The 25,642-nt window shown below is 39.0% G+C and overlaps 1 protein-coding gene across 1 annotated transcript in view; it reads right to left on the reverse strand.

Annotated features, from left to right (window-relative positions):
* PGAP1 (post-GPI attachment to proteins inositol deacylase 1) overlaps positions 1-21,004 on the reverse strand; it is a 66,270-nt gene extending 45,266 nt beyond the window's left edge. The window contains exons 1-4 of the mRNA XM_065880432.1: positions 20,732-21,004; positions 8,389-8,542; positions 5,713-5,888; positions 262-433 (exon numbers count right to left, since the gene is read on the reverse strand). Coding sequence (XP_065736504.1) covers positions 262-433; positions 5,713-5,888; positions 8,389-8,542; positions 20,732-20,878 — 649 coding nt within the window. The 5' untranslated portion in view covers positions 20,879-21,004. The remainder of the gene's footprint in view (positions 1-261; positions 434-5,712; positions 5,889-8,388; positions 8,543-20,731) is intronic.
* Positions 21,005-25,642: the final 4,638 nt, after the last annotated feature.

The raw sequence follows: 25,642 nt of genomic DNA on the forward strand, positions 1-25,642 counted from the left end.
CAGGTGCCTAGGGGTTATAAGACACATGTTTTCCATGTTAAGATGCAAAAGGGAGAGAAAATTAACAGCAGTTTCAGTTATGAGCCTAAGTTGAAAGTCACTAAAAGAGATGCTCAGAATTGGAGGTGCTGATTTAAACCTAAGGGGCTTCACACATGGATAAACCTGTAGTATACTCTAAAGGGAGTAGGAGCTGCAAGGATCTGTTTAATCCTAAACAACAATGGGGAGGTCAGTTAGTGTTTATGTAACAGTACTCACCTGTAATGAAACGATCTAATGGCATCACAGGAGCAACATGAGGTGTTGCTTGTGTAATAAGAAGATTGATCAGATCCTGCTTAAAATTTTTCAACGTAAGCAATGCTCTTGCAACAAGGCCACCCATAGAATGACCAATTATCGCCACACTTTTTGGAGCAAATTCTTGACCCTATTTAAAAAATCACCAAGGCATGATTAAGGATTAATATCATAATAAATATACTATACACTTCTCTCTACATATGAGCAATTTCATAGAAAAAAGAAAATTAAACTATTTATATAACCTCCCATAATAAGATACAGAAATACATTTTCATATATTTGTAATTAGTGTATACATATTTTGTGTTTTGCAAACATTTTTAACAGCTAGGCTTTGGTTTTCTGAACCAAAATCAGAACAGTTGGTCTAGCAAATCATGTTTTTACCATTTGTTATATTGTATGTAAGAGGTGTAATTATATTTGGTGTATACCAGAATATTAGATTTCATAGGATATATAAAGTCAAATCATTTATTTGAAAATGGAAAGAGCACAAAAAAGCCAGAACAGTTACAACTGCCACAGCAATATACAACCTCATCATATTGATATATCCTATCTCATCAAATTATTTCTCTATTGTGTGCCTGGGTTTAAAAGGAAGTCAGCGTTCCACAACATCTATTCACTGACAATTACATATTTTATTTTTAAAATAAGTTTGTTTTTTTTTTAACATTTTTATTGGGGTATAATTGCTTTACAATGGTGTGTTAGTTTCTGCTTTATAACAAAGTGAATCAGTTATACATATACATATGTTCCCATATCTCTTCCCTCTTGCGTCACCCTCCCTATCCCACCCCTCCAGGCGGTCACAAAGCACTGAGCTGATATCCCTGTGCTATGCAGCTGCTTCCCACTAGCTAGCTACCTTACGTTTGGTAGTGTACATATATCCATGCCTCTCTCTTGCTTTGTCACAGCTCACCCTTCCCCCTCCCCATATCCTCAAGTCCGTTCTCCAGTAGGTCTGTGTCTTTATTCCTGTCTTACCCCTAGGTTCTTCATGACATTTTTTTTTTCTTAGATTCCATATACATGTGTTAGCATATGGCATGTGTCTTTCTCTTTCTGACTTACTTCACTCTGTATGACAGACTCTAGGTCTATCCACCTCATTACAAATAGCTCAATTTCGTTTTTTATGGCTGAGTAATATTCCATTGTATATATGTGCCACATCTTCTTTATCCATTCATCCAATGATGGACACTTAGGTTGTTTCCATCTCTGGGCTATTGTAAACAGAGCTGCAATGAACATTTTGGTACATGACTCTTTTTGAATTATGGTTTTCTCAGGATATATGCCCAGTAGTGGGATTGCTGGGTCATATGGTAGTTCTATTTGTAGTTTTTTAAGGAACCTCCATACTGTTCTCCATAGTGGCTGTACCAATTCACATTCCCACCAGCAGTGCAAGAGTGTTCCCTTTTCTCCACACCCTCTCCAGTATTTACTGTTTCTAGAGTTTTTTGATGATGGCCATTCTGACCGGTGTGAGATGATACCTCATTGTAGTTTTGATTTGCATTTCTCTAATGATTAGTGATGCTGAGATCATTTCATGTGTTTGTTGTCCATCTGTATGTCTTCTTTGGAAAATGTCTATTTAGATCTTCTGCCCATTTTTGGATTGGGTTTTTTGTTTTTTTGATATTGAGCTGCATGAGCTGCTTGTATATTTTGGAGACTAATCCTTTGTCAGTTGCTTCGTTTACAAATATCTTCTCCCATTCTGAGGGTTGTCTTTTTGTCTTGTTTATGGTTTCTTTTGCTGTGCAAAAGCTTTTAAGTTTCATTAAGTCCCATTTGTTCATTTTTTAAATTTCCATTTCTCTAGAAGGTGGGTCAAAAAGGATCTTGCTGTGATTTATGTCAAAGAGTGTTCTTCCTATGTTTTCCTCTAAGAGTTTTATAGTGTCTGGCCTTATATTTAGGTCTTATCTGCTTTATTGCAGCAGTCTGGAACCAAACCCACAATATCTCTGATGTATACCTGTATTTCTCCTCCATTTGCTCTTTAGCTACATTTGCTTTTTTGTTGTTGTTACTCTAGAAATTACAATATACAGCCTTAACTTATCTACCAGAATTAATATTATACTTCTTACAGCAGTGGAATAATTCTATTTACTCCTCTTCCCATCCTTTTCACCATTAGTATATATTTTCCTTCTAAATAAATTATAAACCTCATAAGGAATTCATTACTGAAAATAAACTTTTTAACCTTTTAATTATGAACCAATTAGAGAAAAGTTGGAAAAATAGCACAGAGAGTTCCCATATACCTCTCACGCAGTTTTCCGCAATGTTAACATTTAATATAACCATACTACAATTATCAAAAACAAGAAATTAACATTGGTGCAGCAACAGAATTGACTGCAGACCTAATCTAAGTTTTACCAGTTTTCCCACTAATGTACTTTTTCTATTTCAGGGTTCCATCCAGCATCCCACCTTGCATTTATTGTTATTTCTCCTTAGTCTCCTCTAATCTGTGACAGTTCTTCAGTCTTTCCTCATTTTTTATGACCTTGATGCTTTTGAAGAGTACTGGTTAGTTATTTTATAGCATGTCTCTCGATTTCGGTTTGTCTGAAGTTTTCCCATGATTAGAATGAGGTTATGCATTTCTGACAATAATGCCACAGAAACTATGGTACAGCATGTCAGGAGATTCATGATATCAATATGTCTTATTACTGGTAATGTTAATCTTGGTTAAGATGATGTCTACCAGGTTTCTTATTGTGAAGTTCTTTCCCTTTGTAGGTAATAAATATTTTAGAAAAGATACTGTGAAACCATGTGAATATCCTTTTCCTCCTCAAACCTTCACCTACTGATTTTAGCACCCATGATGAATCTTGTCTGTAGCAATTATTACTGTGCCGTTCACCTAACGGGAATTTTTAATTTCCCTCTTTCCTTCTACTAATCACAAAACTGCCAGTTTTCGTTACTCTGAAAATGTCTTTATTTTGTCCTCATTTTTGCTAGATATAGTTTTAAGTTGAGAGTCCCCTCCCACCCCATCATCCTCCAAAAACCTTTAAGATGCTGTTCTATTGTTTTGGGCTTTCATTATTTCTGATGGAGACCAGCGATAATTTTTATTGTTTTACCTATAGGTAAAGAGTCTTTTTTTCTCTGGCTGCTTTTAAGATTTTCTCTTTACTTTGGTTTTGAACAATTTGACTAGGATAAACTTGGGTGTGATTCTGTGTTTATCCTGCTTGACATTCATTGACCTTCTTGATCTGTCGGTTGAAAATTTTAATCAGAATTGTAAATTTGGGGCCTTTAGTTCTTTGAATATTATTTCTTTTTTTAATAAATTTATTTATTTATTTTTGGCTGTGTTGGGTCTTTGTTTCTGTGCTAGGGCTTTCTCTAGTTGCGGCAAGCGGGGGCCACTCTTCATCGCGGTGTGTGGGCCTCTCACTGTCGCGGCCTCTCTTGTTGCGGAGCACAGGCTCCAGACGCGCAGGCTCAGTAGTTGTGGCTCACGGGCCTAGTTGCTCCGCGGCACATGGGATCTTCCTAGACCAGGGCTCGAACCCGCGTCCCGTGCATTGGCAGGCAGACTCTCAAGCACTGCGCCACCAGGGACGCCCAAGTTCTTTGAATATTTTTTCCTCTTATATTTCTCTCTCTTCTTCTTCTGGGGTTCCAGTTATGTATGTGTTAGCCTACTTAGTATTGTACCACAGATTCCTGAGGCTCTGTCCTTTCCATCCTTTTATCCTCTGTGCTTCATATTTTTGATAGTTTTTAACTGTCCTGTCTTCAAATTCAATGATCTCTTGTTCTGCAGTGTTCAACCTGCTTAAAGCCTATGTACTGAATTTTTCATTTCTGTTTTATTGTTTCAGTTCTCAATTTTTCCTTTTTATTCGTTATTTATTTATTTATAGCTGCGTTGGGTCTTCGTTGCTGCATGCAGGCCTTTTCTAGTTGTGGCAAGCAGGGCTACTCTTTGTTGCAGTGTGTGGGCTTCTCATCGTGGAGCATGGGCTCTAGGGGCACAGGCTTCAGTAGCAGTGGTACACGGGCCTAGTTGCTCCATGGCATGTGGGATCTTCCCTGACCAGTGTTTGAACCCATGTTCCCTGCATTGGCAGGCAGACTCCAAACGACTGCGCCACCACGGAAGTCCGTTCTTTTTCTTTTTTAATAGTTTCCATGTCTCTACTGAGCTCCCTCATCTGTTCCCTTGTTGTTTGCATCTTTTATTCTAAATCCTTAACTTTGATGTTTTTGAGGCTTATATGGAAGCATTCTTAAGGTGGATCCTAGAGTAGCTCTTACTTTAGGGCTAGAGTAGCTCTATTCTTAAATCGTGTCCTTTCTTGGGTCTCAAATGAATGCCCAATGTTCAGATAAGTCTTTCTAAATAGCTGATCAGAACTCCTGGGCACCAAGTGGCCTTTCAAATCTCAATTCAACCCACAATTCCCCATGAGCTGTTTTTGCCAGGACTTGCACAATGGTATACCAAGGGAGGAAATGACATATCCTAGTAGGTAGTAGAATTATCCCTGACGCTGTTTAGAATTGCTGGCACAGATGAATTTGAGTCTGTTGTACTGCTTTTTTAAATTTCTCTAGGGACATATATTCCCCCTTATTCCTTGCACCTGAAGTAGACATACCCCACCACTTCCTCCTTGGTATGCTACTGCCTTGTAGCCTCTTGCCCTGTGCCTACGTAGCATAGCACTCAAAGACTGAAAGATTCAAATTTCTAGAGCTCCCGTCTCTGCCTAGTTCTCTTCTTTCTCCTACCTGACCACAAATCTAGCCATTTCAGTAGTCCCAAATTCCAATCTCTGCCTTCTTCAGCTTAGTGATATCAATTTGCTGTTCTTGACCTCTAAAAATTTACCCCATGGTCTGGAAAATGCTTCCAGGCAGAAAGCTGGGCACTCACGGAGCTCACCTCACATGTTTCCCCTCTTTCAGTGGTCACAGTCCTTTACCACTTGGTTGTCCAACACCTGAAAACATGTGCTTCAGATACCTTGGCTAGTTTTATAGTTGCTTACATATGGAAGTAGTCTACTCCAGTACCAGTTATTTAGCCAAAACTAGAAGCAGAAATCCATACTAATGGCTTTAGGAAATGCACTGCACTCCTAATTTATACATAAAGTAAAAAAAATTTTTTTTCCAAAATTCACAAGATTTCTTGTAAATTGAATTTGAACTTCAAAACCCACCACTGAGTTCAAAACGACAGAGTCCCACACAAAAAAACCTTTGTGCTACCTTTGCTTCAACTTCCATACGAACAAATAAATAATTTAAAATATGCTGAGTCCCTTTAACCAAAAAAAAAAAAAACCAATAGGTTGATCACTATTGATTTGTATGATTATCTTGTACCTTATAGAGCTTGAGAATTGTTTTAATGCATTCATGCACAAACTTGGTCTGCTTCTGAAGACTTCCACCATATAGTGCCACCAGTTCTTCATTGAAATTCACACTGAAGAAGTCAAAGTGGTACTTGAAGTCAATGTCTTCAGCTTTTCTAAGTGCAATAGAGCCGATAGAACGAACTGCAGAGGAAAAAGGTGAAGTGCACATTAAACAAAAATTTTTAAAGTTTCATCTATTCTTGCTTCAAAGTCTCTTAACAAATAACTTTATCCCACATTCTGAATACAACCTATTTCAGGGTGACATCCTTAACAACAGCAGTTTAGAAAAACAAACCAACTTAACAATTGTGTGTCTTGTCCTGTAAATTTTTTTAAGTTAAGTATAACGTGAATGGTTCATTCATTCTCTACCTGCTTCCCCTTCAGTAGGAGCAACAATAGCTAAAAGGGAGGGAAGGATTCCTTGAAGAATAAGAAATAGGAATTTTGTCACACTTCAGGATTTTAAGAATGAGAAAATTCCTACAAGAAACGTCTGCTCATTACAGCTCATCACAGTGGTGTAAATACTCATGCATAATTTGTCTCTTTTTCTTACACATGACATCCAATCATTAGTAAATCTTGTCATCCTCTACCTGCTAAATATATCCCCAATCAAGGCTTCTCACCATTTCCACCACCACCTTCCTAATCCAAGCACCATCATCTCTTGGCTGAACTACTCTAAGAGTTTCCTAAATGGTCTCTCTGCTTCCACCGTTTTAGGTTTTGATAAAGTAGTCCACATATATGTACAACTTTTTTTTTAAGTTGCTGGTCTCTTAATTTCAAATGCATTTCTCATTTCCTGCATTTGTACTCTCTAGGTTTTGGGTTTAGCAAACAAAATAGCTGTTTAGCACTCCTTTTTTTTTAACATATATAACTCACATACTATACAACTAATTGTATAAAGTGTACAATTCAATGATATTTTGTATAGTCAACCATTTCTGCAATCTAACTTTAGACATTTTTTAATCACCCCAGAAAGAAAACCCTGTACTCATTAGCAGTTACTCCTCATTCCTCTTCTCCTAATTCCTAGAAAGCACTAATATACATATGCGTGCATATATATATGTATATATATATATAGAGAGAGAACTGAATCACTTTGCTGTACAACTGAAACTAACACAACATTGTAAATCAAATATACTTCAATTTTAAAAAAATCTAAGATGATAATAAAAACAGTAAAAGTTATTTTTACTAGATAAAAAAACAAAAACCCGATGTTAAGTGGAAGAAGCCAGACACAGAACAGTGCGTACTGAGTGATTATATTTATAGTGCAATGTTTAAAAATAGCCCCAAACAAGTAGACTATATTAGCGATGCATACTTAGATGCTAAAACTATAAAGAAAGTCAAGAAAATGACTACCTTAAAGTTAGGAAGGGAGGGAGTTTTGATCAGGAAGGGGCACACAGGAGGCTTCCAGGGTGCTGGCAAACTTCTACTTCTTGACTTGGGTTTTGGTTCCATGGGTACTCACTTTATAATCATTTTTAACCTAATAGCCATATTCTATGCATTTCTCTGTATATGTGTTATATTTCAAACACAATGATTAAATTAAAAAATCAGAGTATATCATTTCCTACCCAAACCCTCCAATAGTTTCCCATCACACTTAGATCAAAATTCTAAGTCTCTTCCAGAGCTTTTATGACATAGCCTATGGCTACTTTTCCATCCTCATCTCTTTTCACTTTCTCTAGTCTCAGTGGCCTTGAACGCACCAAGCACGTTCCTGCCTCCGGGTCTTCCCCAAATAGTCACATACCTCAGTCCCTTGCTACATTCAAGCCTCCGCTCAAAATGTCATCTCCTCATACTGGCCTTCCCTGGCCACTTCATCTAAACTAGCCACCTCCAGACCCTGTTTATCCTTTATCCCTTACTCTGGTTTATTTTTCTTTCTAACTTTTAATATTACTGGCATACTAATATCTAGAATATGTAGAATACTGCCTGGCTCACGGTAGGTACCCCATAAATATTTGCTAGCTAAATAGATAAAATGTAAGTAATTATACTAAATGTTGAAATAATTCTATTCTCATTATACAAAAGAATACACCATTTAATAACAACAAAAAAAGAGCAGGTTTTAGCTGAAATTACTTCTAGATTGCCTGACTGTTAGGCCAAAAATAACTGCTATATTTCAATTTGGAATCTGTACACATAACTTCCCTATCCTCACCTTTCTGTGTTTCCCTCAGTATTATTTCTAGATCTAATTTAAATAGCTCCAAAACAAAGAAACCAGTCTCCTCTCTTGTTCAGCAATAACATAAACCACTGACTTACTTCTCTAATCAATGCTTTAGGTTCTGTTTTCTGTACCCTCCACTTCTAACCTAAACCTCTTTCTTCTGCTGATTCCTGAATCCCTATATCATCTATTTATCCTTCCACTCCATCTTATCTTCTCCTACTTACTCTTTGCAAAGTGGCTTGCAGCTATTCTTTTTTGTGTACTTCTCACATGTACCTCTCTCAGACAAAATGTCATATATTTGTGTCTCCCAGTATACCTAGCATAATACCTAACACAGAGTACATGTCTGATAAATTCTTCAACTGAATTTCACAGCTTTCAAAATTTACTTTTGAGACTTACCTTGCTTATAACTTCCAGCATTACCGGGAAGAAAGAGAACAGGAATACCCGTTAAAGGGAGAACCTTGTGTTCTTCAGCATAGGATCCTTCTCCATAAAGATACAATTCATAGGCAGGATAGCGTCTTGCCAGTTTCTTTGGAAGTTCTATTTTCTATAGAAAAAAAAAAAGCAACGTCACTTTGATCAGTTTTACTAATACAATTCAGTCTCACCGTACCCAATTCTGAATTTGAAATAGTACAATATAAAAATATTACTGATGATAAAACTACACTTAATGCACAAGTTCTACTTTTAGTTTACACATATGAAGACTCAATCTTGAGTTATGTGAGCTTTAAACCATGTAGTCTTCAAGAAAGCATAAAATGGGACTACTTGAAATTCTAATAAATACAAATTACTCAGAATAGCTACCGGCAAGAGAAAAACACTGGTTTATGTCAGCAAGTTCCATGTTAACATAATTGAAAATGCATTTAATTTAGTATCAGTTATCAATTATACTTAGAAATGATAAAAGCTTTCCATTATCAAATGAATTCTTTTTTGCTATTTTAAACTGTTTTGTAATGTCTCTCTCCTTTCACTCAGGCCTAACTATATACTCCAAGCTGTTACATCATTCAAAGGAAAGTAAGTTTGTTTTATAATGCAGCTTTCTGACCTCTCAACTTAATATGCTTGACCTACAATGTGCTTAACAAATTAATCTGAACCCTACAGCCATGTCTTGGTTGAGACATGTACACTCTTCTCACCATGAACGTTCCAGTGAATTAGCATGTTTCAGTTTTCATGGAGTTGGTGCATGGTTTATCAGCAAGCCTAAAACTACTCTGCAATTCATATTACTGTATACCAAATGAGCCAGTAATTCACATAACATTTCTTTCGGCAAAATGCAAATGAAGTCTTAATGTCATCCACAAAAGGTAGGCATCTATAAAAGTGGGAGTAAAGTATAAGCTCTTCTTCTCCTTTTTTCTCCCGAAGGGATGGAGACTGTTAAAAATGAAACCAGTTACATTAAACAGTAGATTTTATTTAAGTAGACATCAACAGATTTAATGATCTAGCAGTAATGTACACGTGCTTGGTAAAAATTTTAACTACTGAATGAATTTTGAAAATTGTAAATGGATAATGACTACTGAAAACAATCACTGTTCTAGAAAGCATAATTCTGATCATTCATGCAAATTCCTGAATATTCCTTTCAGGATAGTACCATAAACAATCTGTGCCAATAACACCATGAAAACATCTTTAGAGATTGTGACCTTATTGTTTAAGATACTAGCAACTTTATCTCCTCAAATATTCAAAATACAGAGATACCAACCCCACTATTTGCTTTATATGTGTACATGGACTTCAACTCAAATTAGTCCCAATATTAATTATGCATAGTAAATAATCAAAAATAAAAATGATATAATATTTTTTCTTTAGGTACAAATTAAGCAAAAAAAATATGAGAGAAAAAGGGAACAGTTATCCTAACTCCTCTCAATTTAGTACACTATTTGATATAGCAGTACATGCGTATTAGATCACTATTCTTTTTAGGACAGTAACTAAAAAAGTTTTGAACTCCTGGAAAATTAACTCAGAAGAACAGGAACTATCAAATATACAGAAAAAGAAATATTTAATTCTCTGGAGACAGAAAAACAAGCAAAAGAATGTTACTTGATATATTTCATAATCTACTATTATAAAGGCAATTTCATAGTTGAGACAATGTACATTTAAAAATATGAAGTCATCAGACAGCGGGGAAGATGGCGGAAGAGTAAGACGCGGAGATCACCTTCATCCCCACAGATACATCAGAAATACATCTACACGTGGAACAACTCCTACAGAACACCTACTGAACGCTGGCAGAACACCTCAGACCTCCCAAAAGGCAAGAAACTCCCCACGTACCTGGGTAGGGCAAAAGAAAAAAGAACAAACAGAGACAAAAGAATAGGGACGGGACCTGCACCAGTGGGAGGGAGCTGTGAAGGAGGAAAGGTTTCCACACACTAGGAAGCCCCTTCGAGGGCGGAGACTGCGGGTGGTGGAGGGGGGAAGCTTCAGAGCCGTGGAAGAGAGCACAGCAACCGGGGTGCGGAGGGCAAAGCGGAGAGATTCCCGCACAGAGGATCCGTGCCAACCAGCACTCACCAGCCCGAGAGGCTTGTGTGCTCACCCGCCAGGGCGGGCGGGGCTGGGAACTGAGTCTCGGGCTTTGGTCTGAACGCAGGGAGAGGACTGGCGGTGTGAACACAGCCTGAAGGGGTTAGTGCACCACGGCTAGCCGGGAGGGAGTCCGGGAAAAAGTCTGGACCTGCCGAAGAGACTTTTTCTTCCCTCTGCTTCCTGGCGCGCAAGGAGAGGGGATTCAGAGCGCTGCTTAAAGGAGCTCGAGACGGGTGCGAGCCACGGCTAACAGCACAGACCCCAGAGACGGGCATGAGACAGTAAGGCTGCTACCGCCGCCACCAAGAGGAAGCCTGTGTGCGGGCACAGGTCACTATCCACACCTCCCTTCTGGGGAGGCTGTGCAGCCCGCCACTGCCAGGGTCCCGGGATCCAGGGACAACTTCCCCGGGAGAACGCACGGCGCGTCTCAGGCTGGTGCAATGTCATGCTGGCCTCTGCCGCCGCAGGCTCGCCCCGCATCGTGCCCCTCCCTGCCCCCGGCCTGAGTGAGCCAGAGCCCCCAAATCAGCGGCTCCTTTAACCCCGTCCTGTCTGAGCGAAGAACTGACGCCCTCCAGCGACCTACACGCAGAGGCGGGGCCAAATCCAAAGCTGAGCCCCGGGAACTGTGCGAACAAAAAAGAGAAAGGGAAATCTCTCCCAGCAGCCTCAGGAGCGGCGGATTAAATCTCCACAATCAACTTGATGTACCCTGCATCGGTGGAATGCCTGAATAGACAACCAATCATCCCAAATTGAGGAGGTGGACTTTGAGAGCAAGATTTATTATTTTTTCCCCTTTTCCTCTTTTTGTGAGTGTGTATGTGGATGCTTCTGTGTGAGATTCTGTCTGTATAGCTTTGCATTCACCATTTGTCCTAGGGTTCTATCCGTCCGTTTTTTTCAGTTTTTTTTTAATTTTACTTCTTAAAAATTTTTTTTTCTAAATAATTATTTATTTTAATTATTTTATTTTATCTTACTTTATTTTATCTTCTTCCTTCCTCTCTTCCTCCCTTCCTCCCTTCCTCTCTTTCTCCCTTTCTCTCTTTCTTTCTTTCTACTTTTTCTCCCTTCTATTCTGAGCCGTGTGGATGAAAGGCTATTGGTGCTGCAGCCAGGAGTCAGTGCTGTGCCTCTGAGGTGGGAGAGCCAACTTCAGGGCACTGGTCCACAAGAGACCTCGCAGCTCCACGTAATATCAAACGGCGAAAATCTCCCAGGAATCTCCATCTCAACACCAGCAGCCAGCTTCACTCAACGACCAGCAAGCTACAGAGCTGGACACCCTGGGCCAAACAACTAGCAAGACAGGAACACAACCCCACCCGTTAGCAGAGAGGCTGCCTAAAATCATAAGTCCACAGACACCCCCAAACACACCACCAGACATGGACCTGCCCACATGAAAGACAAGATCCAGCCTCATCCATCAGAACACAGGCACTAGTCCCCTCCACCAGGAAGCCTACACAACCCACTGAACCAACTTTAGCTACGGGGGACAGACACAAAAACAACGGGAACTACGAACCTGCAGCCTGCAGAAAGGAGATCCCAAACATAGTAAGACAAGCAAATTGAGAAGACAGGAAAACACACAGCAGATGAAGGAGCAAGATAAAAACCCACCAGACCCAACAAATGAAGAGGAAATAGGCAGTCTGCCTGAAAAAAAATTAAGAATAATGATAGTAAAGATGATCCAAAATCTTGGAAGTAGAATAGAGAAAATGCAAGAAACATTTAACAAGGACCGAGAAGAACTAAAGATGAAACAAGCAACAATGAACAACACAATAAATGAAATGAAAAATACTCTAGATGGGATCAATAGCAGAATAACTGAGGCAGAAGACCAGATAAGTGACCTGGAAGATAAAATAGTGGAAATAACTACTGCAGAGCAGAATAAAGAAAAAAGAATGAAAAGAACTGAGGACAGTCTCAGAGACCTCTGGGACAACATTAAATGCACCAACATTCGAATCACAGGGGTTCCAGAAGAAGAAGAGAAAAAGGGACTGAGAAAATATTTGAAGAGATTATAGTTGAAAAATTCCCTAATATGGGAAAGGAAATAGCCACCCAAGTCCAGGAGGCACAGCAAGTCCCGTACAGGATAAACCCAAGGAGAAACACGCTGGGACACATATTAATCAAACTGTCAAAAATTAAATACAAAGAAAACATATTAAAAGCAGCAAGGGGAAAACAACAAATAACACACAAGGGAATCCCCATAAGGTTAACAGCTGATCTCTCAGCAGAAACCCTACAAGCCAGAAGGGAGTGGCAGGACATATTGAAAGTGTTGAAGGAGAAAAACCTGCAACCAAGATTACTCTACCCAGCAAGGATCTCATTCAGATTTGATGGAGAAATTAAAACCTTTACAGACAAGCAAAAGCTGAGAGAGTTCAGCACCAACAAACTAGCTTTACAACAAATGCTAAAGGACCTTCTCTAGGCAAGAAACACAAGAGAAGGAAAAGACCTACAATAACAAACAAAACAATTAAGAAAATGGGAATAGGAACATACATATCGATAATTACCTTAAATGTAAATGGATTAAATGCTTCCACCAAAACAAACAGACTGGCTGAATGGATACAAAAACAAGACCCATATATATGCTGTCTACAAGAGACCCACTTCAGACCTAGAGACACATACAGACTGAAAGTGAGGGGATGGAAAAAGATACGCCATGCAAATGGAAACCAAAAGAAAGCTGGAGTAGCAATTCTCATAAATAGACTTTAAAATAAAGACTATTAGAAGAGACAAAGAAGGACACTACATAATGATCAAGGGATCGATCCAAGAAGAAGATATAACACTTGTAAATATTTATGCACCCAACATAGGAGCACCTCAATACATAAGGCAAATACTAATAGCCATAAAAGGGGAAATCAACAGTAACACATTCATAGTAGGGGACTTTAACACCCCACTTTCACCAATGGACAGATCATCCAAAATGAAAATAAATAAAGAAACACAAGCTTTAATGATACATTAAACAAGATGGACTTAATTGATATTTATAGGACATTCCATCCAAAAACAACAGAATACACATTTTTCTCAAGTGCTCACGGAACATTCTCCAGGATAGATCATATCTTGGGTCACAAATTAAGCCTTGGTAAATTTAAGAAAATTGAAATTGTATCAAGTATCTTTTCTGACCACAATGTTATGAGACTAGGTATCAATTACAGGAAAAGATCTGTAAAAAATACAAACACATGGAGGCTAAACAATACACTACTTAATAACGAAGTGATCACTAAAGAAATCAAAGAGGAAATAAAAAAATACCTAGAAACAAATGACAATGGAGACACGACGACACAAAACCTATGGGGTGCAGCAAAAGCAGTTCTATGAGGGAAGTTTATAGCAATACAATCCTACCTTAAGAAACAGGAAACATCTTGAATAAACAACCTAATTTTGCACCTAAAGCAATTAGAAAAAGAAGAACAAAAAAACCCCAAAGTTAGCAGGAGGAAAGAAATCATAAAGACCAGATCAGAAATAAATGAAAAAGAAATGAAGGAAACAACAGCAAAGATCAATAAAACTAAAAGCTGGTTCTTTGAGAAGATAAACAAAATTGATAAACCATTAGCCAGACTCATCAGGAAAAAAGGGAGAAGACTCAAATCAATAGAACTAGAAATGAAAAAGGAGAAGTAACAACTGACACTGCAAAAATACAAAAGATCATGAGAGATTACTACAAGCAACTCCATGCCAAAAAAATGGACAACGTGGAAGAAATGGACAAATTCTTAGAAATGCACAACCTTCCAAGACTGAATCAGGAAGAAATAGAAAATATGAACAGACCAATCACAAGCACTGAAATTGAAACTGTGATTTAAAATCTTCCAACAAACAAAAGCCCAGGACCAGATGGCTTCACAGGTGAATTCTATCAAACATTTAGAGAAGAGCTACCACCTATCTTTCTCAAACTCTTCCAAAATATAGCAGAGGGAGGAACACTCCCAAACTCATTCTACGAGGCCACCATCACCCTGATACCAAAACCAGACAAGGATGTCACAAAGAAAGAAAACTATAGGCCAATATCACTGATGAACATAGATGCAAAAATCCTCAACAAAATACTAGCAAACAGAAGCCAACAGCACATTATGAGGATCATACACCATGATCAGGTGGGGTTTATTCCAGGAATGCAAGGATTCTTCAATATATGCAAATCAATTAATGTGAAACACCATATTAACAATCTGAAGGAGAAAAACCATATGGTCATCTCAATAGATGCAGAGAAAGCTTTCGACAAAATTCAACACCCATTTATGATAAAAACCCTCCAGAAAGTAGGCATAGAGGGAACTTTCCTCAACATAATAAAGGCCATATATGACAAACCCACAGCCAACAATGTCCTCAATGGTGAAAAACTGAAACCATTTCCACTAAGATCAGGAACAAGACAAGGTGGCCCACTCTTACCACTCTTATTTAACATAGTTTTGGAAATTTTAGCCACAGCATTCAGAGAAGAAAAGGAAATAAAAGGAATGCAAATGGGAAAAGAAGAAGTAAAGCTGTCACTGTTTGCAGATGACATGATACTACACATAGAGAATCCTAAAGATGCTACCACAAAACTACTAGAGCTAATCAATGAATTTGGTAAAGTAGCAGGATACAAAATTAATGCACAGAAATCTCTGGCATTCCTATACATTAATGATGAAAAATCTGAAAGTGAAATCAAGAGAACACTCCCATTTACCACTGCAACAAAAAGAATAAAATATCTAGGAATAAACCTACCTAAGGAGACAAAAGACCTGTATGCAGAAAATTATAAGACACTGATGAAAGAAATTAAAGATGATACAAATAGATGGAGAGATATACCATGTTCTCGGATAGGAAGAATCAACATTGTGAAAATGACTCTACTACCCAAAGCAATCTACAGATTCAATGCAATCCCTATGAAACTACCACTGGCATTTTTCACAGAACTAGAGCAAAAAATTTCACAATTTGTATGGAAACATAAAAGACCCCAAATAACCAAAGCAATCTTGAGAACGAAAAACGGAGCTGGAGGAATCAGGCTCCCTGACTTCAGACTATACTACAAAGCTACAGTAATCAAGACAGTATGGTACTGGCACAAAAACAGAAATACAGATCAAGGGAACAGCATAGAAAGCCTAGAGATAAACCCACGCACATATGGTCACCTTATCTTTGATAAAGGAGGCACAAATGTACAATGGAGAAAGGACAGACTCTTTAATAAGTGGTGCTGGGAAAACTGGACAGGTACATGTAAAAGTATGAGATTAGAAAACTCCCTAACACCACACACAAAAATAAGCTCAAAATGGATTAAAGACCTAAATGTAAGGCCAGAAACTATCAAACTCTTAGAGGAAAACATAGGCAGAACACTCTGACATAAATCAAAGCAATATCCTTTTTGACCCACTTCCTAGAGAAATGGAAATAAAAATAAACAAATGGGACCTAATGAAACTTCAAAGCTTTTGCACAGCAAAGGAAACCATAAACAAGACCAAAAGACAACCCTCAGAATGGGAGAAAATATTTGCAAATGAAGCAACTGACAAAGGATTAATCTCCAAAATTTACAAGCAGCTCATGCAGTTCAATAACAAAAAAACAAACAACCCAATCCAAAAATGGGCAGAAGACCTAAATAGACATTTCTCCAAAGAAGATACACAGAATGCCAACAAACACATGAAAGAATGCTCAACATCATTAATCATTAGAGAAATGCAAATCAAAACTACAATGAGATATCATCTCACACCAGTCAGAATGGCCATCATCAAAAAGTCTAGAAACAGTAAATACTGGAGAGGGTGTGGGAAAAGGGAACACTCTTGCACTGCTGGTAGGAATGTGAATTGGTACAGCCACTATGGAGAACAGTATGGAGGTTCCTTAAAAAGCTACAAATAGAACTACCATATGACCCAGCAATCCCACTACTGGGCATATACCCTGAGAAAACCATAATTCAAAAAGAGTCATGTACCAAAATGTTCATTGCAGCTCTATTTACCATAGCCCGGAGATGGAAACAACCTAAGCGCCCATCATCGGATGAATGGATAAAGAAGATGTGGCACATATACACAATGGAATATTACTCAGCCTTAAAAAGAAATGAAGTTGAGCTATTTGTAATGAGATGGATAGAACTAGAGTCTGTCATACAGAGTGAAGTGAGTCAGAAAGAAAAAGACAAATACCGTATGCTAACACATATATATGGAATTTAAGGGAAAAAAATGTCATGAAGAACCTAGGGGTAAGACAGGAATAAAGACGCAGACCTACTGGAGAACGGACTTGAGGATATGGGGAGGGGGAAGGGTGAGTTTTGACAGGGCGAGAGAGAGTCATGGACATATACACACTAACAAACGTAGTAAGGTAGATAGCTGTGGGGAAGCAGCCGCAAGGCACAGGGATATTAGCTCGGGGATTTGGGACAGCCTGGAGGGGTGGGATGGGGAGAGTGGGAGGGAGGGAGACATGGGAACATATGTATATGTATAGCTGACTCACTTTGTTATAAAGCAGAAACTAACACACCATTGTAAAGCAATTTTACCCCAATAAAGATGTTTAAAAAAGAAAAAAAAAAGAAAAGCCAGGGATATAGAGAACAATTGTAATTTCAAGAATGAATCACATGTAATAAATGGTTACTTGTGATGATAAAAAAAAAAAAACCTCACTCTAATTATTCTTACCTATTTCCTTATAATTTATACATGCCACATTTTAAATTTTTTAATATGTTCCAAAATTCAAGATTCAACAGAGTATATACTGAAAAGGCTCTCCTACCCCTGGTTCGTTAGCCATCCAGTTCCTTACCCAGAAGGTAACCAATGTTAGCAATGTTTGTGCTTCCAGAAATACCAATATTTTACATATATACAAATACAGGCAAATTTGTTTTAGGTTATTTCTCCTTTTTATATAAATGATAACATACTATAAATACTACTTATGGAATGTATCCTGGTATTCCCACCTTCACAAATGCTGTTCTTTATTCCTGCAATTTTCTTGTTTCTGCACCTTGTGAACTGTATACATACCCTCCACTGCCCAGTGCACAACCTCTTCTCGATAGCCTTTGACTACCCAAGACGAACACGGCTGCTCTCTTCTGTGAAGAGCCTCGTACACACTCTCTTACAGTGAAATTATAACATTTAACACATTATATTTTACTTATCCATTTCACTCCTGTCTCCCCCATTATATTTTAAAAACATAAATTTAAAGGCACAAGGTGTGATTCATCTCTAATTCCCTCTCACCCATACCCAGGATCTAGAATATATCTACACAGAGAAGTCATGAAATAAATTATATGCTAAATAAACATTATACTTAATAACAAAATATATGAATCATATTTCCCAATATCAACATTTCCTTTCAGAGGGCAATTGTCAGGTCACATATCTAAAGAGAGCCAAACTGTTGCATGAAAAAACACAACACAGATGTTTTCTTATCGAATTCTACAATTTGCCTAAAACTGTTTGCTACCAAATACAAGCTCTGCCTTGCTGTCGTAATAAGGCAAGAAGCTTTAAAGGATAGTGTGTATTTTGCTTGGTAGGTGTGTGAGATGTTCAATTAACTCTGAATAAGTGAGTCTAGGAAAACTAAAGGTAGAGGATTAATAAAGATACTCAAACAATTTAAAATTCAAACAATTTTTTCAGAGTTTCAAATTCCTGTCCCACATTTTATTTTTAAAATGGAGAATAAAATTGAGCATGTTTCAACTAACCTTTCAAGTGCCTCTAAAATTCTGCTAAAGAATATGCAAACGAGCAGTAAAAAAGAAGAAAAGCATCAAGAAAGAGAAGAAAACCCAACAACCAGGACATCCCATATGCTGAATATCAACCTGTGAACAATTAGAGCTTACTATAAAATATAATTAAAAGCAATATAAAAAATATGTTTAGAACGCTTTTAACAAACCATTGGTTCTTAATTGGCTGAGCCCAATTATCCAGAAAGCTCACATTATATTCAAAATGAATCATTTCTGTAGGCAGCTTTTAACTGTATTTGTAAAATAACTCAACCTAGTGTGCACAATAAAAAGACTAAGAGTCAAAGACAAATACTGTAGTGAATAAACACTTTTTACAGCATAAAAATAAAAATGTACTGAAAATGTGTATCAAAAACTCCTGCCACTGTAATATTACTGTGCTAACGTATTATTAACAGAAGTGTAAAACCTCAAAACAGCAAAAATAACTAAATAAGACTACCTAACAACACCAAAAAACCCAAATAGCTCTTTTGCATTAGCTACACTAATTTTCTCTGTCTTTCCAGTCAATTTTATGAGGCACGAAATGTATCTGTGAGGTCCATATGCTTTGTTCCCAACACTAAGTGATTTCTACTACTGCAAATATTAAAATAGTTTCAATAATTGTGGGTAATCCAAAAATAAACGGGAATTAGTACTGTATTGTTCCAAAATGATTTTATTTTAACCAAACTCTTCAATGCAGTACAAAACTAAAATGACCTACTTCAATCTCCTGAGAGTTTCCTAATTATTAAACCATAGAAAAATGAAAGGAGATTATAAGGGCTCTATTTTCAGTTTTTTTAAAAATCTAAACTAAAAGCCCATATATTTAACTATATGTGGCCTCTGATAAACATAAACCAGCATATTCATTTAGAAATTAAAAGACAACTGTAACATGTTAAAATGTGCTCCTTCAATAGCATCTGGTATCAAATGCTTCCACTTCCTTATAAGCACTGATGCAAAACCAAGGTAAAGATCTCAAAACAAATGAAATCTAAATTCGAATTTTGCCCATGGGAAAGGATGTTGTTCAGCAATTTAAACCTTAAGTAGTTTTAAGATCTAAATAATAGCAGGAAAATCAAATAATATGCTCCTTCGTAATGACCTGTACACGGAAACAATCAGGATATGCATCCTTCACCTCAAATAATAAATCTGCTATGGTTTTAAATGCATTGTATCGATATGTATTATAGTACACATACTTCTAAGGTAGGGAGTTATCATTACAATACATAGTCCATAATTAGGAGATGCATTTATAAAGAAAAGAATCATTCGGAAGAAATTTCTTTGGACGGTTGTGCAATTTGTCACCATCTCTTTTTACAGCTGGTCATGAATGAAATTCTAGCGTCTACTATGCTGAACTGATAAAGCAACTGTGACTGAAAATATCCAAAATGGAACGAAAGAGGTGGGGGCGGAGAGAGGAAGAGAAAGAAGGGCCGGGTCTCTCTTCAATTGCAAACACAGTTGAGAAAACAAAAATAACACCATGAAATAGATTTTGTATGCAACTGGTAAGGGACGACACGCATCAACACAGGATGCATGCACACGCACCGACCCACGACCTACAAAACAAGAGGGCTCCGCAAAACCTTCACAGGAGAGAACTGTGCTAGTTCCCCATTTATTTACTCATCAGGTTAGCCTTTCAGACGTAAACCCCTTAAGTCTCTAAGGCAACCCTGGGAACTGTGTAGCCAGTACACGCTCTGCAGAAGCTCGGTTCCTTTCTAGAAAAGCGAGAGCTGACGCGCAAACACCTGGGCGGGAGGGGAAGAATTTCGGCGCGTGGGAAGCAAAGGAGTGCCCGGGGCACCTGTTAAGGCAGGGAGGCGGGGAGGATGGGGTCTGGGTTTGGGGAGAGGGACTGGAGCTGAGTGTCTGGGGATGAGGGGCGTTGGGCCCGGCCCTTCTGATGAGCCTGTGCTTGGGGATTTGGGACCGCGAAAGAACCGGGCAGCAACCTCGAGGGGGGCGGGAAGCATGCTCGGGGAACCATCTATCAAACACCCCACCGTGAAGAGAGGACACAAAGGGCAGGAGAAAGGGGCCGCGGGGGGCTGCGGAGTCTTCCGGGGCGAAGCAAGCGGGGACAAGATTGGGCTAAGGGGGCAGGAGAGGCGCGGGGAACCGACGCAGGGGAAACACACAGAAGGGCCAGGCTGGAGGGGCCCGAGCCTCGGAGCGCCCAGCGAAGGGAGGGCGAAACCTCACCTGATACTCCGGATACTCAAACATGTAGCTCATACTACACTTGTTTTCCTCAAAGCCGAAGAAGACGTCCCACAGCCCCAGGGTCGCCATGAAGACCATGAGGGCATAAAACGCCAGGTTCCAGAGATTGACGGAGTGGAGGAACATGGTGCCGCCGCCGCCGCCACCGCGGGACCCCTAGCCCTGACTCAGGGAGCCGAAGAACGCCCGGCTGCCAGCCCGGGAGCTAAGCCCAAGCGCCGCGCGCCTGCGCGGATGAACGGCCAGCCCGCGGGCTCCGCGCAGTGCGCCTGCGCGTAGCCTCTCTGCTCACCTCCCGCCTGCAGAGGGGGAGGCGGCGTTTGCTGGGGGAGCGCGAATGAGAGGGCCGAGAAGGGAGAAACCGAAGTGGGCTGGGTTGGAGGGTGAGGGGAGAGGGGGAAGGGCGCGAGTAAAAGGAAAAGGAGAAAGGGGAGGAAAGGGCAATGAGAAGCTGGCTGGAGGGAAAGAAGAAGCAGTGGGGGGCGGGGGGTACTAGCGAAGGATGGGCGGAGCGCGGGGTTCTGCAAGCGAGGAGTGGGAAGGGCTGGGGGTGGGCGTCGGGGGCGCTAACCTGGAGACGAGGAGGCGATTAATGACGGTGAGCCAACCGGGAAGGGGGACATCAGAGCCCGGAGGCCATCAGCTGTCACGTCGCGAACACCTCTCCTGCGCAGCTTAAAAACCCTAACCGTTCCATTTTGAAATGCCTCTCAGGCCTCCGCGATTTCGGTTCTCCCAGCGGTGGTGGAACACATTCACAGCTCTCTGGACCAGTTAGCTTAAACAGGGAACAAATGGCTTTTACTCCCCCTCTTTGACCGCCGACGCCGGCCGAGTAGGTAACAGCGCTTAAAAGCACGGACTCTTTAAAAACCACCAGCAGGTCGACGAGATTCTGGTCTTGGTATAAGATGAAAGCCTGAATCACAAAAAGCATCGTTAGTCTTTAACGTTACCAAATTTTTCATTAACACTGATGCTCCCGATAGGTACTGCGTGATCCGTTTATCGCTGACTTGCCTTACTCCTCAGAATCTCCTCCACCTCTTTGGAAACTGGTTCCACATTAACATGTGGAGGCAAATTCGCTCAAGCTTCCACTCAGACTCCCTCAAGTGACTTAATTCATTTAGATGAATTTCGGTTTGGTGTTGCACAAAAAGGGGGTAAAAAGCAGCTCAAAAACCATTCACAATCACATATAGCAGCTTCAAAACAGTGTCTGTTAGGAGTGAGAAAGACACGGTAGCACCCTCTAAAGCTGACCCAACAGCAGATGGGGTGTGTGCGTGTGTGTAGCTAACTGCCGAGTTCTTCTGAGGATTATTTTTGGCACTGACTGAATTTCATTTCCCTTGGGCTGATTTTCTAGTAATTTTTCTGTGCACAGGAAATTTGACTGATACATAAAATCAAGTAATTTTAAAAATAAAAGGAAGCTTATAGTTTATCTCATAGGATACTGTGATGTTCAGATATGAGAGCACCTGGGGTCCAGGGTGGAATTAGGGAGGAGTTTGTGCAGGGCATAAGGAGTCATTTGAGACAGGATTTAAATTATACATTAAAAAGGGAATACTCAATAGTCTGGGATCTCAAGAACATCATAGGCAGGGTGTTTGCGCCTTGTTTCCTCTAGCGTATCACACTCAGCACAAATAAACCAAGGGTGAAGCTACATTCTCATCTGTTTATCCCAGTGTTTCTTAAACTTAATGTACATATGAGGCACTTGGAGATTCTGTTTTAAAAAGCAGATTCTGATTCAGTTTGGGAGTGGGACCCAAGATTCTGCATTTCTGACCATCTCCTGAGTGATGTTAGTGATGCTGGTCAGTCAAGTGCACTTTGAGAAGCAAGGTTTTTATCCTTCCTGAGGACTCTGCTCCGTGGAGAAACCCCTGAACCTGAAGATGACAGAGCTTACTGTTCTGGTGGCTTTCATGAGTTGTGGTAACCTGCTGCCTTGATGGTACACTCAGAAAGGAGTAGGAGAGAGACTCAATGGACTCTATGTTTGTAATTGTTCTATCACTACCTTTTTACTTTCTTTTTTCCTATTATTATCCCCCTCCTGGCTTCACTTCATTTCATGTCTAACCTAACCCAGAGCATCACTTAACCACCCTCTGCCAGTGCTGTCGACTTCCTGAACTCTTGTCTTTCAATCCTACTCTGCTTATAAACGTCCAACCCTGGGTCAATATAGTCTGGCTCCGAGCTCTGACACCAGTGTATCTGAGCACTGCTGGAGAAAATGACACAGTCACTTGAATTACTGTTCAGAAATACTTTTATATGTTTCTGGTCAACTCCCTCTCCTAGTCCTCAAACCACCTCTTTTTAGGCTGCCTACACCATCTTTTCTTTCTCTTTTAGCAGATTATCAGTACATAATTTTATCTTCATATTCATATTCACAGTGATAATTTTGAATTTCAGGTGCACATTCTTTCAACTCTTCATTTCCAGGTTCATTATCTCCATCCAGTCCTAATTCAGTTAATACATCTGAAGTGCTTGGAACAATGCTTGGCACATAGTAAGCATTAATATTATTACGATGTCGTTAGAGGACATCAAAAGCAAATCCCTCTAGTTGTGTTTTAGTTCCCATTCCTTCCTTTCTCTTCAGGAAATTAGTTCTATCAGGTTAAAGTCTCTGTCAATCTCTCTAATTCTTTTCTCTCTCCCCTGAAACATATAAGTATGCTTAGATCTTATTAACTTTATTTTTTCTTCCAGTTTTATTGAGATATAATTGACACAGCAATTTTAAGTTTAAGGTGTACCCCATAATTACATATATCATGAAATGATTTCCACAATAAGTTTAGTGAACATCCATCATCTCATATAGATACAAAATTAAATAGAAAAAAGTGTTTTTCCTTGTGATGAGAACTTTTAGGATTTACCCTCTTAACAACTTTCATAGGTAACATACAGCAGTGTTCATTATATTTATCATGTTATATGTTATATCGCTAGTACTTATTTATAACTGGAAGTTTATACCTTTTGACTACTTTTGTCCAATTCCCCTTTCCTGTACCCCAGCCTCTGGTAACCACAAATCTGGTCTCTTCTTCTGTGTGTTTGTTTTTGAAGTATAATTGATCTACAACACTATGTTAGTTCCTGATGTACAACATAGTGATTTGATATTTCTATACATTTCAAGATGATCACCACGATAAGTCTAGTTACCATCTCTACCATACAAAGACATTATGTTATTATTGACTATATTCCCCACACTGTACATTTCATACCTGTGGCTCATTTATTTTGTAACTGGAAGTTTGTACCTCTTAATCCCCCTCACCTATTTCTCTTATCCTTGCACCCCACCTCCCCTCTGGCAACCACTTGTTTGTTCTCTGTATTTGTGATTCTGTGTTTTGTTATGTTTGTTCATTTGTTTTGCTTTTTTAGATTCCATATAAATGAAATCATACAGTATTTGTCTTTCTCTGTCTGACTTATTTCACTTAGCATAATATCCTCCAGGTCCATCCATGTTGTTGCAAATGGCAAGATTTCATTCTTTTTTATAGTTGAGTAATATTCCATTACATATATATATATATACACACACACACACACATACGTGTGTGTGTGTGTGTGTGTGTGTGTGTGTGTGTATCACAACTTCTTTATCCATTCATCTATTGATGGGAACTTGGGTTGCTTCCATATCTTGGCTACTGTAAATAATGGTGCAATGATCATAGGAGTACATATAAATTTTTGAATTCGTGTTTTTGTTTTCTTTGGATAAATACCCAGGAGTGGAATTGCCAGATCATAGGGTGGTTCTATTTTTATTTTTTGAGGAACCTCTATACTGTTTTCCATAGTGGTTGCACCAATTTACATTCCTACCAACAGTACCACAACCTCACCAATACTTGTTTGTTGTCTTTTTGATAATAGCCATTCTGACAGATGTGATATCTCTTTGTAGTTTTGATTTGCATTAGTTTTTATTAAAATAAAAAGAAAAATCCTCCCTGCAACTATTGCCTGTAACTCTTCTCATCTCAGTCAGGGTTTTTAAAGGTATGGCTTTTTAAACTTAAATTCATGCAACTTTCATAAAGGAAATGCCATATTATAATTATTTGACAATCACCTGTCAACTGAAATATTTAATAAATTCATTAATATATCAGTTTTTTAGGAAACCTTTTAGATTTGCTTAAGCTCCCCTTGGCTTTTGTCTGTTTTATTTACAGGAGGCAAAAACTCTCATCTCAACACATGGTAACCACCCCCGTATTATCTAGTTTTGAATACAGGAAGAAAGAATCATGCTGTTTGGTGTGGGAATATATTTTCTTTCTAAAATTAATTTCAATAAATTATACTGATCTCAATGTACTACACTCACACTATAGGTTTTTTTTTTAACATCTTTTTTGGACTATAATTGCTTTACAATGGTGTGTTAGTTTCTGCTTTATAACAAAGTGAATCAGTTATATATATACATATGTTCCCATATCTCTTCCCTCTTGCATCTCCCTCCCTCCCACCCTCCCTATCCCACCCCCACACTATAGGTTTTTAAATAAGCTTTATTTCCTCTTTTTCTTAAAAAATATGTATATAATAGATTGGCTCTTAGAAACTAAGATTTATTCCCCTCAGTTGGTTTAAAACTTTTTCTCAAACGTGTTAGTTTTTACCCCCTAGTACCTTATATATAATAGGCATTCAATAATATTTGTATTTTTTGTTTGTTTGTTTGTTTGTTTTTTCGGTACGCGGGCCTCTCACTGTTGTGGCCTCTCCCGTTGCGGAGCACAGGCTCCGGACGCGCAGGCTCAGCGGCCATGGCTCACGGGCCCAGCCGCTCCGCGGCATGTGGGATCTTCCCCGACC

Source organism: Phocoena phocoena, chromosome 7, assembly GCF_963924675.1.
Source record: "Phocoena phocoena chromosome 7, mPhoPho1.1, whole genome shotgun sequence".
Lineage (NCBI taxonomy): Eukaryota > Metazoa > Chordata > Mammalia > Artiodactyla > Phocoenidae > Phocoena > Phocoena phocoena.